Consider the following 12770-nt stretch of genomic DNA (forward strand, 5'->3'; position numbering starts at 1 on the left):
GAGGGGTATTGGCCAAATGCTGGCAAATGGAACTAGATCAGTTTAGGATATCTGGACGAAGGGTCTGTTTCTGTTCTGCATATCTCCATGACTCTAAGACTTTATGAATGGGAAGCAGACTCCATGGGCTGAATGGCCTATTTCTGCTCCTAAGACTTCTGCTCCCAGGAAGGGTGAAGAATAATGGGATGGATTAAAGGGCAGACAGGAGGAGTGGGGACAGAAAGGAAGGAGAATCCATATTCACAGCAACATTGGTGTGCCAGTCTGTGCACAGGATTGTCATTGACTGTATAATCATGGCTCTTCAAGCCCAACATCTCGATTTCCCTTGTGCTGTGTAGTTCAGTATTTGAATGTTTATGCGCTGTAATTATATACGGACGGATGCTCCCCCCTACCCCCTGCCCCTTGGATCATGCTCCTGCTGCCTGGAGTTACAAAGCTGTCGGTATCGGTGACCATGACGCGGAGGATACGGAAACAAGTAAGACTAACATTGGCGAGGTGACAGGCGGCACCCTGCGGGCAACACGGACTTGGCTGGTTCCTGAGCTGCTCGGAGAATCATGTCAGCTTCGGCTGTTTTCGTGCTCGACCTCAAGGGCAAGGTAAGGCGCGGACTGTGAGTCTTATTGAGAGTTCCAATGCTGTAATGAGCGAGTGAGGGAGAGGGACAGGGAGTACTGTATCGGAGGACACAGGTGAACCTGTGTCAGTTTCACCTGAGCTTAGCAATTTCACTTGCGGTGGGGGGGGGAGTTCAGTTCACTGAAAAGTCTGGAAACTTTGAAATAAGGACCAAAGTTTTTGTTTTCTCTCTGGGTTTGACGGAGTTTTTTTTTTGGCCGTAAAAGAAATGGAGAAAAAGTTCTACCTGGAATTCAACACAGAACTATTTAAGGATTAGTTTTCATCATGGCTGTTTCTTTCAGTCTGTCCTTGAGACTCCTCCCCCTACACACACACATCACACACACACACACAGCGATGTCCGGGGCTTACTTGTCGGATTAGTTCCTTCGTGATCGCTTTTCAATGTGTTTGTAGAGAACTTGCAAAACTAATAGGAATGCTTTACCAGCCGCCCTCCCTGCGGGGCTCCCTGATGGCAAGTGTCAGACTCTGACTACTCCCACCTCCCACGATATGCACCTCTCTGCATTTTGCTAACCTAAAGACTGCTGCTGATAAAATCTGTTTACATTTCCTTCTCGAAACATCTGTGCTGCTGCCGTCATGCATACAAGACTCTCTAAACTGAGGCTCAAGTGAGGTGGCGAATATCCGGGAAATGTTGTTCCAATTAAAGTGCTGAAATGGAATCCCAGCCTCATGTCCTCCTTTTGAGTGTCACTTCTTTTGCAGAATTCCTCTCTGCGGTACCCTCTGCTGTAATTGAGAGGCGAAAGTACAGGAGCCGCCTACACAGTGGGCAACTTAGATCTAAATGCCTGGTGGAATGGATGTTAGGATCCCAAACAAAATGTTCATCCAGGTTGGGGCAGGGAAATAATTGGGTCAGCGAAAGATCATTCAGCATTACAGTCATAGTGATGTACGGAACAGAGACAGACCCTTCGGTCCATCTGCTCAGTACTGACCAGGCAACCTAAATTAATCTAATCCCATTTGGCCCATATCCCTCTAAACCCTTCCTATTCATATACCTATCCAGATGCCTGTTGAATGTTGCAATTGTACCAGCCTCCACCACTTCCTCTGGCAGCTCCTTCCATACGCATACATCCCTCTGTGTGAAAAAGTTGCTATTAGGTCCCTTTTAAACCTTGCCCCTCTCACCTTAAACCTGTTCCCTCTAGTTTTGGACTCACCTACCCTGAGAAAAAGACCTTGGCTATTCACCCTATCCATACCCCTCATGATTTTATAAACCTCTCCAAGGAAGAATGACTCATAAACTATGCTGAATTTAGAGTGACAGGTGTGCTCATCAAGCTGCAATTAAATGAATAGTGAATGCATGAAATCAGCAAAATTAATAATAATATTTATATTATATTAAGATTATTACCTCCATGAAATATCTTGGGCACTGGCTTTTACCAATACATCAGCTCGTGTGTGTGTGCTAGCCACATTAGCGCACCAAAGCATATTAAGCCTTGCCTTTGCTTGTTTTACACTGGTTGGTGCTGAATATTGACAACATTTTAAGCTTTTGTTTGGTAAGTAATAAAAAATATATTATCCACATTATAGACTTGTTCAGCTAAAAGCTTTCGCCTGCAATTAACTTAGCAAATGTAACTTCAGCTGCCTTGATCTGCTGAGGCTTTATCCCCACCTACTTCTAATTGCCATATTCAATGACTCCTTTTACATTTGGTTAACCAAGCTGCACTGAATTTGCATGGAGTTGAAATATTTAGTTTGGCACTGAAGTCTTGTCTTGCCTGAACGACAGGTGCCTAGTCAATGGCACCCTCTCACACTGTCTCTGGCTAAGCTACTCCATCATCATTCCATCTATCTCATCATTTTTTGGTTCATGCAGTTTTTTGTTTACCAATTTCTTTCTAAATGCCACTTGCAGCATAAAACAAGAATATGTAGTCTTTTTGGTTCCCGATGTATCCACCTCGTACTCTTCAGCCAACTTTCGCATTGATGTATCTCTATTTAATTTCTGCAATATCTCCAATTTCTTGGCTGCAGACAGTGAACTATGCTTTCTTTATGTATGGTCACCTACGGAGGTATATGTTGGCTTTTTTGACATGATTGCTTTAATTTTTTTTGTCCTTCACAGTGTATCATTGCTACTACCTGTATGAAAACACATATTTTCTTTTAACATGCACAGAGTCATGCATTTTATTTGTCACTGGGTGCTTTTGTGCGGGTCATGTTAAGTGACTGAGTTAGGTCAGGTGGGTCAGGTTTCACTCCACTGCGAAAGAATGCCCAGTTTTTGGACAACACAAGTTTTCAGCTCTCCGGATTTGAGGTACTGATTTGAATATGCCTTCATCCCAAATAATTTAATATCTTTGGTTAACAAAATGTTATCTATCTCAAGCTTAAAATTAACTGTGTTCTAGCATCAATTGCCATTTATGGAAAAAAAGTGCCAAATTAAGAGCAAACCCTGAAGGATCATAAACTTTGGGTTATTACATGAGGTGCATGCAAATTAGCATAGGTTGAATCAGATTAGAAAAATTAATGTGTGGATCACAGATTCGTGTGGATTGGGGTTTGTGAGGCACTGGCACCAGTCCTGGGGAGCGTGGGATCTGTGTTATTGTGATGACTTCTGTCTGAACTGTGCTGGGGCCAGTGTCTGTGGCTTGTGCACTTGCATAACTAGAGAAGTAGAGAGGTTTATAAACTACAGAGTGAGGACAAGGGATCAAATTTGGGATGAAGTACTAAGTCGAAGTGTGGACACAAGACAAAAAAGAAAGATATTAATATAGGAAATGATAAATGGACCATGACAGGAGGGGGTAGAGAGTACAAGACTAAAAGTAAATTAACAGATAAACCTAGAGGCTAATAGAAGAATAAAATGTTACAACTGAAGACTCTATATCTGAATGCACAAAACAAACAGATAAACTGCCAATGCAAATAGAAATAAGTATGATCTTATAGCCAATACAGAATACGTGGATTGGTAACTGAATTGTGAAGCATACATATCATTAAATGAAGGACAGTAAACTAGAAAATGGTGGTGTTGTGGAATTATTAGTTAATTATAGCATTGAAAAAGAAGTGAGGGATGACCTTAGTTTAAAATCCAGGAGGTGGAGATGGTTTGGGTAGAGATAGAAAGGATAAAGGCAAGAAGTCACTTGGGGCAGTAGTGTACAGGTCCCTAACAGTAACCACATTTTAGGGTGGAATTTATAGGAAGAAATAGTGGGAGTTCATCATAAAGGCACGGTATCATCATGGGAGATTTTAATTTGCAAATAGATTAGGAAAAATGAGATGGGTAAATGTGGACTAGATGAGGAGTTCCTGGAATGCTTTTGGGAGCATTTCTTAAAACAGAATCATCTGGTGTCAACCAGAGAGTGGCTATGTGAAACCTGGTATTATGTTAAGTATGGTGCACTTGTGTGTGTTGGAGTTTACATACATTAAAAGAGTCTATTCTTTGCAGACAGGGAAGAACATGTACATCTTCTGTGCCTAGTTTAAATCAACAAGTAGTTGTTAGTCATTTGCTGGTTCATTTCTCAGGGAAATGCCTCAACTGGTTTAAAATTTAAACAGAAACTGTTAGTTAATTGTCAAACATCATTAACTGGTGCTATCATCATGGCAACACCACTGACAATCAGAGTCCACTTAAAAAGACAATCAGCATGGGGTGGTATCAATGTGGATTTCACAAGTTTCAAAATCTCCCCTCCCCCTACCCCATCCCAAAACCAGTCCAGCTCGTCCCTGCCTCCCTAACCTGTTCTTCCTCCCACCTATCCCCTCCTCCCACCTCAAGCCGCACCTCCATCTCCTACCGACTAACCTCATCCCACCCCCTTGACCTGTCCGTCCTCCCTGGACTGACCAATCCCCTCCCTAACTCCCCACCTACACTCACCTTTACTGGCCCCATTCCCGCCTCTTCGACCTGTTTGTTTCCTCTCCACCTATCCTCTCCTCTATCCATCTTCTATCCGCCTCCCACTCCCTCCCTATTTATTTCAAAACCCCCTTCCCCTCCCCCTTTTCTGATGAAGGGTCTAGGCCCGAAACGTCAGCCTCTCTGCTTCTATGATGCTGCTTGGCCTGCTGTGTTCATCCAGCCCTGCACCTTGTTGTCCCAGCATGGTTTAAATGTTGGTTTCGCCTTTTATTGATATTCTTTGAACTGTCCTGCTGAATGCAAGACAGTTTCGACAAAAAATTTTTTCGGCTAAGGGCGTGAAAGAAGAGCTAGCTCAGTGAATTGCCAGATTGTATTAAATAATAGGTCAATAGAAATGAAGTGGCAGATCGTTAAGAGGATATTTAAAAAAACAAAGAATAGGTATGTCCAATGTGTAAGAAAAATTCCAAGGGATCCATTCACTATTTGTGAAATTGACCCCTTTTTCTAAAATCTGTCTTCTATCAGTCAGCTAATGCTAATGTATACCAATCCATGCTAATATACTACCCCCAACAGCATGGGCTGTTTTCATATTAAGTAGTCTCATGGTCTACCTTACCAAAAGCCTTCTGGAAATCCTTGCGTTATACCCACTGTCTCCCCTCTATCTGTCATGCTTGTTACCTTTCAAAGAATTGTAATAAATTTGTCAGGCAGATAAATCCCTTTCAAAAACAAAGTTGCTGGAAAGCTCAGCAGGTCTGGCAGCATCTGTGAAGGAAAGAACAGAGTTAACATTTTGGGTCTGGTGACCCTTCCTCAGAACTGGGAGGAAGTAGAAACAAGCCGTGCGGGGATGCGGGACAATCAGCTTGGAAGCAGATGGGGGGAGATCACCAGATGGAATGAGATCAGTTACCGTAGTAGATACAATGGCCTGATGTGCCATGGTGGGGTCATGGTCCAGGGGAAGGTAGGAGGAGGTATCTGAGAATTGGTGCTCAGCCTCTGCAAGGTAGAGGTCAATACACCAGACTACAACAGCACCACCCTTATCGGCAGGCTTGATGACAAAGTCAGGGTTAGATCTGAGCACACAGAGGCAGTCAGTTCGGACGGAGATTGGTTGCCTCAAATTCTCTATCACTCTCACCAAATCCAACCTATGTCACGCCGACAGTTCTCAATGAACAGATTGAGTGCAGGTAAAAGGCCGGAGGGAGGGGTCCAGGTGGAGGGAGAGTGTTGGAACTGGGCGAAAGGATCTGTAGGACGGGGAGAGGACTCTTGTCCAAAGAAATGAGCACGGAGGCAAAGACAGCAGACGAAGAGTTTGGTGTCGCATCGTGCCTGAAATTCGTTAAGGTGGGGACGCAGAGGAATAAAGCTGAGACCTTTGCTGAGTACAGAACGTTCAGCGTCGGAGAGTGGAAAGTTAGGAGGGATGGTGAATACCTGAAAGGAGGTGGGATTGGGGGAGGGAAGGGGAGGAGAGGAAGGTTCCAGAGGGCCATGGGTATCTTTGAGTTGTTGCATCTTGTGGATCTTGATGCCTGAAAGGAAAGGAAAAGTTTCTTGTTAGCACAACGAATTAGCCAGAGGATGAAGTGGAACTGTGGAGTGGTGCAGCCCTGAGCCAGTGTGTTGTGATGCTGTTGGAGAGAAAGGTTGAGAGTGGCATGTGGCACCGCATGGCACTGAGTGTGGATCTCAGGATGTGGCACGAGCAGCTGTCTATGGAACGTTGAACATCACGGAGATATCTGTGATCCTGGGAGGATTCAAAACATGAGGGATGAAACTTCAGTTGGAATCCACGTGGGGTGATTCTGAGCCGGAGGCAGTCACTGAGGAATGTGATATGGCTGTGGAAATGAGTTTTAGCAAATACCTGGTCAAACACTAGGAGTGACAGTGAAATTAATGTCAGTTGGCAAGAAGAAAGATTGGAATGGAAATCCTGTCGGAGAGAGGAGCAGAACTTCTTTAAGGTGGGCATGCCTGGAAGAGATGTGGCAGTGAGTTAAATACTAAATAAAAACTGAAACAATTGCGGATGCTGTAAATCAGGAACAAAAACAAAGTTGCTGGAAAAGCTCAGCAGGTCTGGCAGCATCTGTGAAGGAACTAACAGAGTTAACATTTTGGGTCTGGTGACCCTTCCTCAGAACACAGATGATGCTGGACCTGTTGAGTTTTCCAGCAACTTTGTTTTTGTTCCTGATTTACAGCATTCATAGTTCTTTTGGTGTTTTTTTTTAAATAAATCCCTTTGCAAGAAAAGCCAATGGTCCATTCACCTTTCACTGTAATTGCATATTGATTATGTCTCTGTTTTAAGACTTTCTTAATGAACTGACCTGATATTTGCACAAATTCACATCCTTTGCCACACTCTTACTATTCACTCAGAGTATTGATATTTCTTTGTCATTTTATGCCTGCACGTGCAGACTCTTTGCAGGCAAAGAACATGGGAGGCCTTGTCACTGTGGTACTTGATGTGGTTATTAGTGACGGAGAAAGCCGATCTCAATCTGCAAGTTCCTGAGCAGTTGGGGCTGAGGGACTCTTGTTTAGGCCAGGCTGTGTGATGGCAGCATCCTTCCATTGTCTGTGCCTTTTTTCTTAGCAGCCTTGCATCAGTTTGTTCCAAACTCGTAGGCTGCTTTTTTGGTTGCTGTAAACCAGCCATCCCTGGTAGCCTCCTGCGCCTGTTAGTTAGTGCCAGCCAGATTGAGTTACCTTTTCAGCTGTTCTTTTGAAGCATTTATGACCTGGATCTCAATCTTGTTTATTGAAGCACAGCTCACCATTAACCATTGCTTTTGGTATTCTGAAATCCTCCAAGCACGATCAATTTCCAGAGGAGCAGATGTTTCAAGTAAATGCTGGAAAAATTGGCTCTTTTCAGGACTCCATTGTTTATGACGTTTATGACAGATTGAAGACAGTTTTGATGGAAGTGCTACAGGAGTCTTATTTGTTTCCCAATCAAAGCCTGTGACACTGACAAATTCAAGAGATGAATAATGACAATCGCTTTATATGCTTGAATTTTTGTAGATATGCTGAAAGGTTTCGCCAGACATGATTTGAAAGGCAGCTAAAGGCATCAGTGTCCTTGGACAAATCGACTGTATGTGTCCTGTTGACAAAAGCATCATTTGACTTAATACTAATGAGAAACCATTCTATTACATTGAAATTGCTGATCTGTAATGAATTGTAATTTTTGTGGGCCATGGTCAGCATGGCAATACTGCTATCTGTAAATTAAAAGAGCAAAGGCATTTGTTGTCTCAGAGCATCAGTTTACAATGGGCTGCATAATTGTTAGTGATCAGAGACTCCATGATAAACTCCTTTGTAGCTTTGGTATGTGTCAGTAGTTGTCACAGATTGAAAGAGACTGCTGTTTGTTCAGAAGTTGGTGTATGCATTATCTGGCCTACCTTTGCCTTTGTTTTATACTATGTGGGCATCGCTAACTAGGCCAGCATTTATTGTCCATTCTTAATTGCTCAGAGGGCAGTTGAAAGCCAACCACATTGCTGTGGATCTGGAGCCATGAAAAATATTGAAAATTTTCAATGCCAGATGCATCCTTACTTAACACCATCAGAGATAGGGAAGAGAGTGCTCTGTTTTGTTTAACTTGTCCTTTTTCTGACATTTGTGCAATTGATGGAGAATAGTGAGGAGAAACTTTGAATGATACCCCAATCTAGACAGTCTCTTCCAAAGTCCATCTTAGCTGACAATGTCAAGATGTTCAGATGTACAGAAGAGATATGTAAGTCTATCAAGGACTGCATCTCCTTTTTGTAAACCATTGGCTGGAATTGCAGGTATACCCAAGGACTTTGTGTGTGATTTTAATTGTATTTATAGTTGTATTAATTTCTCCATGGATTGGTGATTCATCTGTCTCAGTCTCCATTTCCTGATGAGAGATATTTGCTTTCACCAATCAGATCTCTTATTTTTCTGACCATCCGTACAAGATGGTCTTTTTATCTATGAGCAAGGCTACGCCATTTGTGGATTTTAGAAAAGTCTAAACATGGTAGTAAAGTCCATATAGAGATCTTAGTGTCTCATAGAAGGATCTATATTCCATATCTACATATGTTTGTATTCCCTCAGCAATTATTGTCCATTAAATTGTTTTGGATGACTCTAGTTGGGTTGTAGCATGCTTCAGACTTTCCTCTATGCAACTTTTGGAACCATCAGGGCATGGAAGTAATCTTTTCAACAAGTTTTTGTATTTCCATGCAATTTTTATCAAACCAATCTTATGATTGAGTGCTAATAATTTGTCCATTTGTTTCTTCTGTGATGGATTTCAAACTTTTCTACTGGATTAATATCGCTGCCCAGCTTGGTTAATATCACTGCCCACTGTGGAGTTGTCTTCAAACTTGCTCAGAAAATTACTTTTACCGGTAGGTAAAGTCGAGCAATTTTTAATAAGGCCAAAAATATTTCCTTTTGCACAACAATTTGATTCTAAAGGTAATGTTACCTCAATGCAGCCCATCCACAGTAGTGACAGTGCTATTTATAATTGTGTCTTTGACATATTTGGATTTGTGCCTTTCTATCACATCATCCGAGTAGCTAATAAATACAGTGAACAGTTGAGGCTCCAACTCAAATCCTTATGGTACACCACTAATCACACCCCGCCAATTAGTGCCTGCACATTATCCTATCCTCTACTTCCTTTCGTTCCACCAGTTTCCTGACTAGGTCAATAATTATCATCTTGTCATTTTCTCTGAGCTGTTTATGGGAACACGTTAAATGTCAATTGGCTACAGTGATCATACTTCAGCAGTACGTCATTGGCGAGATTGCCATAATTCCGTTCGCAACCAGTAACTTCCTACGTTGAAAGGAGACAAAGCTAAAAGTCCTTGGTACTTACAGCTAAAACTTAACGATTACATAGTTTTAGCTGTCTCAGTTCTGAGGAAGAGTCCCTGGACCCGAAACGTTAACTCTATTTTTTCCTTCACAGATGCTGCCAGACCTGCTGAGCTTTTCCAGTAACTTTGTTTATATTCCTGATTTACAGCATCCGCAGTTCTTTCATTTTTAAATCTGAGTGAAACCTAGCTTAATGACTGTGAGGTTCAATTTTGCAGTTTGGTTACTGTGGTTGTCAGTCACTGAATATATTTGAATGAGGCTGTCAACGTGTTTTGATTACACAAAAGACATGAAAAATAAACAGAGCCATTTTATATATGTGACAATTTGTAAAGATCTTATCATAAACAGCAAAAACAAAGATTCAATCCATTTCCCAGGAGCATCGTTTAGACACTCAAACCCAGTGAAGTATCATTCCTGCCTTCGCTTTAAAATTTCTTACTGAGTTGATGAGGTTGCAAATCATTCCTTCAGTGATTTCCCGCATAGTTTTCAGATATAATTCTCTCCATTACTGTCTCCCCTATCCTGTTCCTGCCCCCTCAACAAACACAGACGTGGACTACTTTGAGGCTGCTAAAACTGCTTATGACTTCTTCCGGCTTTATTGGTATGAAGACTTCACAACCCAAAAGTTGCACTTCTGCTGCGATGAAACTGTTCTGAGTGGATATGGTCTCCTTCTGCAGTCCTCCTCATTCCTTCTTCCAGTGGCTTATCCTGATCTGAGTGGCCTCTGTTCATTCCCACAAGTAATGCTGTATTCCATAAATGAACGATTACTCTTTTATCCGTATCTGTGAACAAATTTCTTGTTGGACTGAACACGTACTGCTGTGAGAAATTCTCCTAAACACAACCTCGGCATGCTTGCTGTTTGTAGCTGCCTGCAATCCAGTCTATATCTGGGTAATTAAAGTCTGGTATTATCGGTACTCTATATTGTTGGCACCTCTCTGTAATTTCCTTGCAGATTTGTTCCTCTACATCCTACCCACTGGTTGAAAATCTATAAATTACACTGAGAGATGTAATTTAACCCCTTTTGTTCCTCTGCTGTGACCAATTTAATTCTGTCCTTCAACCTGCTGGGACACTGCTTTTCTCCAGACTGTAATGCTTTCCTTAACCAATGCTGCCAGCCCTCATTTTTTCCTATCTTTTCTGAACACCTTGTACCCAGGAATATTTAGCATCCAGTTGTGCCCTTCTTTGAGCCATGCCTTTGTCACCACCACAGCACAGCATATTTCCACAATGCAAACTGAGCCTTTAACTCCTCAAACTCATTAACCATTCTCCGTGCGTTCACACAAATGCACAATAACCCTGAATTAGATTTCTTACTTTCTCCCTTACTCTGAGTTTATCTATTTATTATTCTCTATGCTAGTGCTACCTGTCTCTCCAAATATTTTGTGCACCTCTAATGTTCTGTTCTGGTTCCCATATTACCGTATTCCTAGAGAAAAAAAACTTCTTCTCACATGACTATTTCAGGTATGGAATGCACTGCCTGAAGATGTGGTGGAGGTGGGTTCAATTGAGGCATTCAAGAGGGAATTGGTCATTTGGACAGAAATGATGTGCAGGGATATTGGGAAAAGGCAGGAGATTGGCACTAGATAATAGAACCAGTGCAACCTTAATGTATCAAATTGCCCTTTGGGCAATTAGGGATAGACAATAAATGCTGCCCAGCCAGCCATGTCCTCATCCCGTTAACGAATAAAAAAAAAATGGTGTAACTCTGCACCGTAACAATTCTCTGATTCTGCAATCCCTGCCAAGAACAGTTGTTTAGGTATGTGTGGGATTAATTGAGGGAAGTTAGGTGCAGTATTGAATAGCTGTTTAATGTCACAGTCTGCCTGTTCTGCATTTTTTTTGTCATGCTCGTTCATTGCTCTACTGATGCTGTCAAAGAATATACGGCACATTTACTCCAAAACTGTGTGTAGTTCCATGAATGTCATTTTGGAGGTCTAAGGGTACTTGTAGTACCAAATAAAGAAGTACAAATGATTCAAATTTTGCACTGTCTGTTTCCATTTGTTAATGAGTTCAGAACAAGGGTCATAAATGAAAGAGACACTATGGAAGCTGTATGGAGATTCCTAATGCAGGTGAAATAAAGAATTTAGGACGAAACTCTTGACACAAAGTGTTGAGATTGCAGAACTTACTGCCACTTAGTAGTTAAAGCAGATGTGAGGCAAACCAGACCCAAAACGTTAACTCTGATTTTTTTCATCACACATGCTGCCAGACCTGCTGAGATTTTCCAGCAACTTCTGTTTTTGCTGTCAATGAATAATTAGAGTGGGTGGAGGCTTGTTTGGAGTATAAACAGTGGCAGGCACCAGTTATGTAGAATGGTTTGTTTCTATGCTGTAAATTCCAGCATTCAATATAAAAGCCCCTTGTAACCTCTCTTTTTATAGCTCAATTAAGTTCAAATAGAACAGCTCAAATAATAAATAAAAACTGAAAGAGCTGTAAATTGGAAACAAAAGCAGAAGTTGCTAGAAAAGCTCAGCAAGTCTAGCAGCATCTGTGAAGAGAAATCAGAGTTAACGTTTCAGGTCTGGTGACCCATCCTCAGAACTTCCTCACTTCTGAGGAAGGGTCACCGGACCCAAAACGTTAACTCTGATTTCTTTTGACAGAAGCTGCCAGACCTGCTGAATTTTCCCAGCAACTTCTAAGGCCAAATAATAAGGTTGAGTGCTTATAGGAATAGTGAAAAGCGTAGCATTAAAATTTACCCATCCATTGGAATGATATTTACAGCAAAAGCAAACCACAAGATTTAGAGGCAATTTGTCTGAGACAGTTATTTTTTAGCTGTTTTGTAATGGTATGTTTTCCTGTTTGGGAACTGCTATACATCCCTAGGCACTAACCCTGTGTTATTCAGGGCTCATTCTTTGTTTCTTTATGTAAATAGCCTTAAAAATACCACAGAGAATTAACTATAACAGGGAGCAGCCAAATTAGCCTCAGGTTTTAGGTTCAGTTTCACATTATTGCACTGGGGCTTCCTTAAAAAAAAAGGTGGTGTAAGATTTTAAGAGTGATTCCAGGATGTAAACATGCAATCTAGGCCAATACTTCAGCATGATTCTGAAAAAGTAGTGCACCATAGAAGATGAGATAACAAGGTGTAGAGCTGGAAGAACACAGCAGGCCAAGCAGCATCAGAGGAGCAGGAAAGCTGACGTTTCGGGCCTAGACCCTTCTTCTGAAGAAGGGT

General features: G+C 41.8%; 1 protein-coding gene across 2 annotated transcripts in view; it reads left to right on the forward strand.

Moving 5' to 3' along the window:
* The first annotated feature begins 290 nt into the window (after window positions 1-290).
* The window catches only part of ap1m3 (adaptor related protein complex 1 subunit mu 3), a 51248-nt gene continuing 38768 nt past the window's right edge, over window positions 291-12770 (forward strand). The window contains exon 1 of one of the 2 annotated variants that reach the window (XR_007263020.1): window positions 291-611. Coding sequence is in view for 1 of the 2 variants with exons in the window: in XM_048601762.1 (XP_048457719.1) it covers window positions 570-611 (42 nt within the window). In the remaining variant the exon portion in view is untranslated. The remainder of the gene's footprint in view (window positions 612-12770) is intronic. The other variant, XM_048601762.1, reaches the window with a different exon arrangement.

Source organism: Rhincodon typus, chromosome 10 (genome assembly GCF_021869965.1).
Source record: "Rhincodon typus isolate 14 chromosome 10, sRhiTyp1.1, whole genome shotgun sequence".
Taxonomy (NCBI): domain Eukaryota; kingdom Metazoa; phylum Chordata; class Chondrichthyes; order Orectolobiformes; family Rhincodontidae; genus Rhincodon; species Rhincodon typus.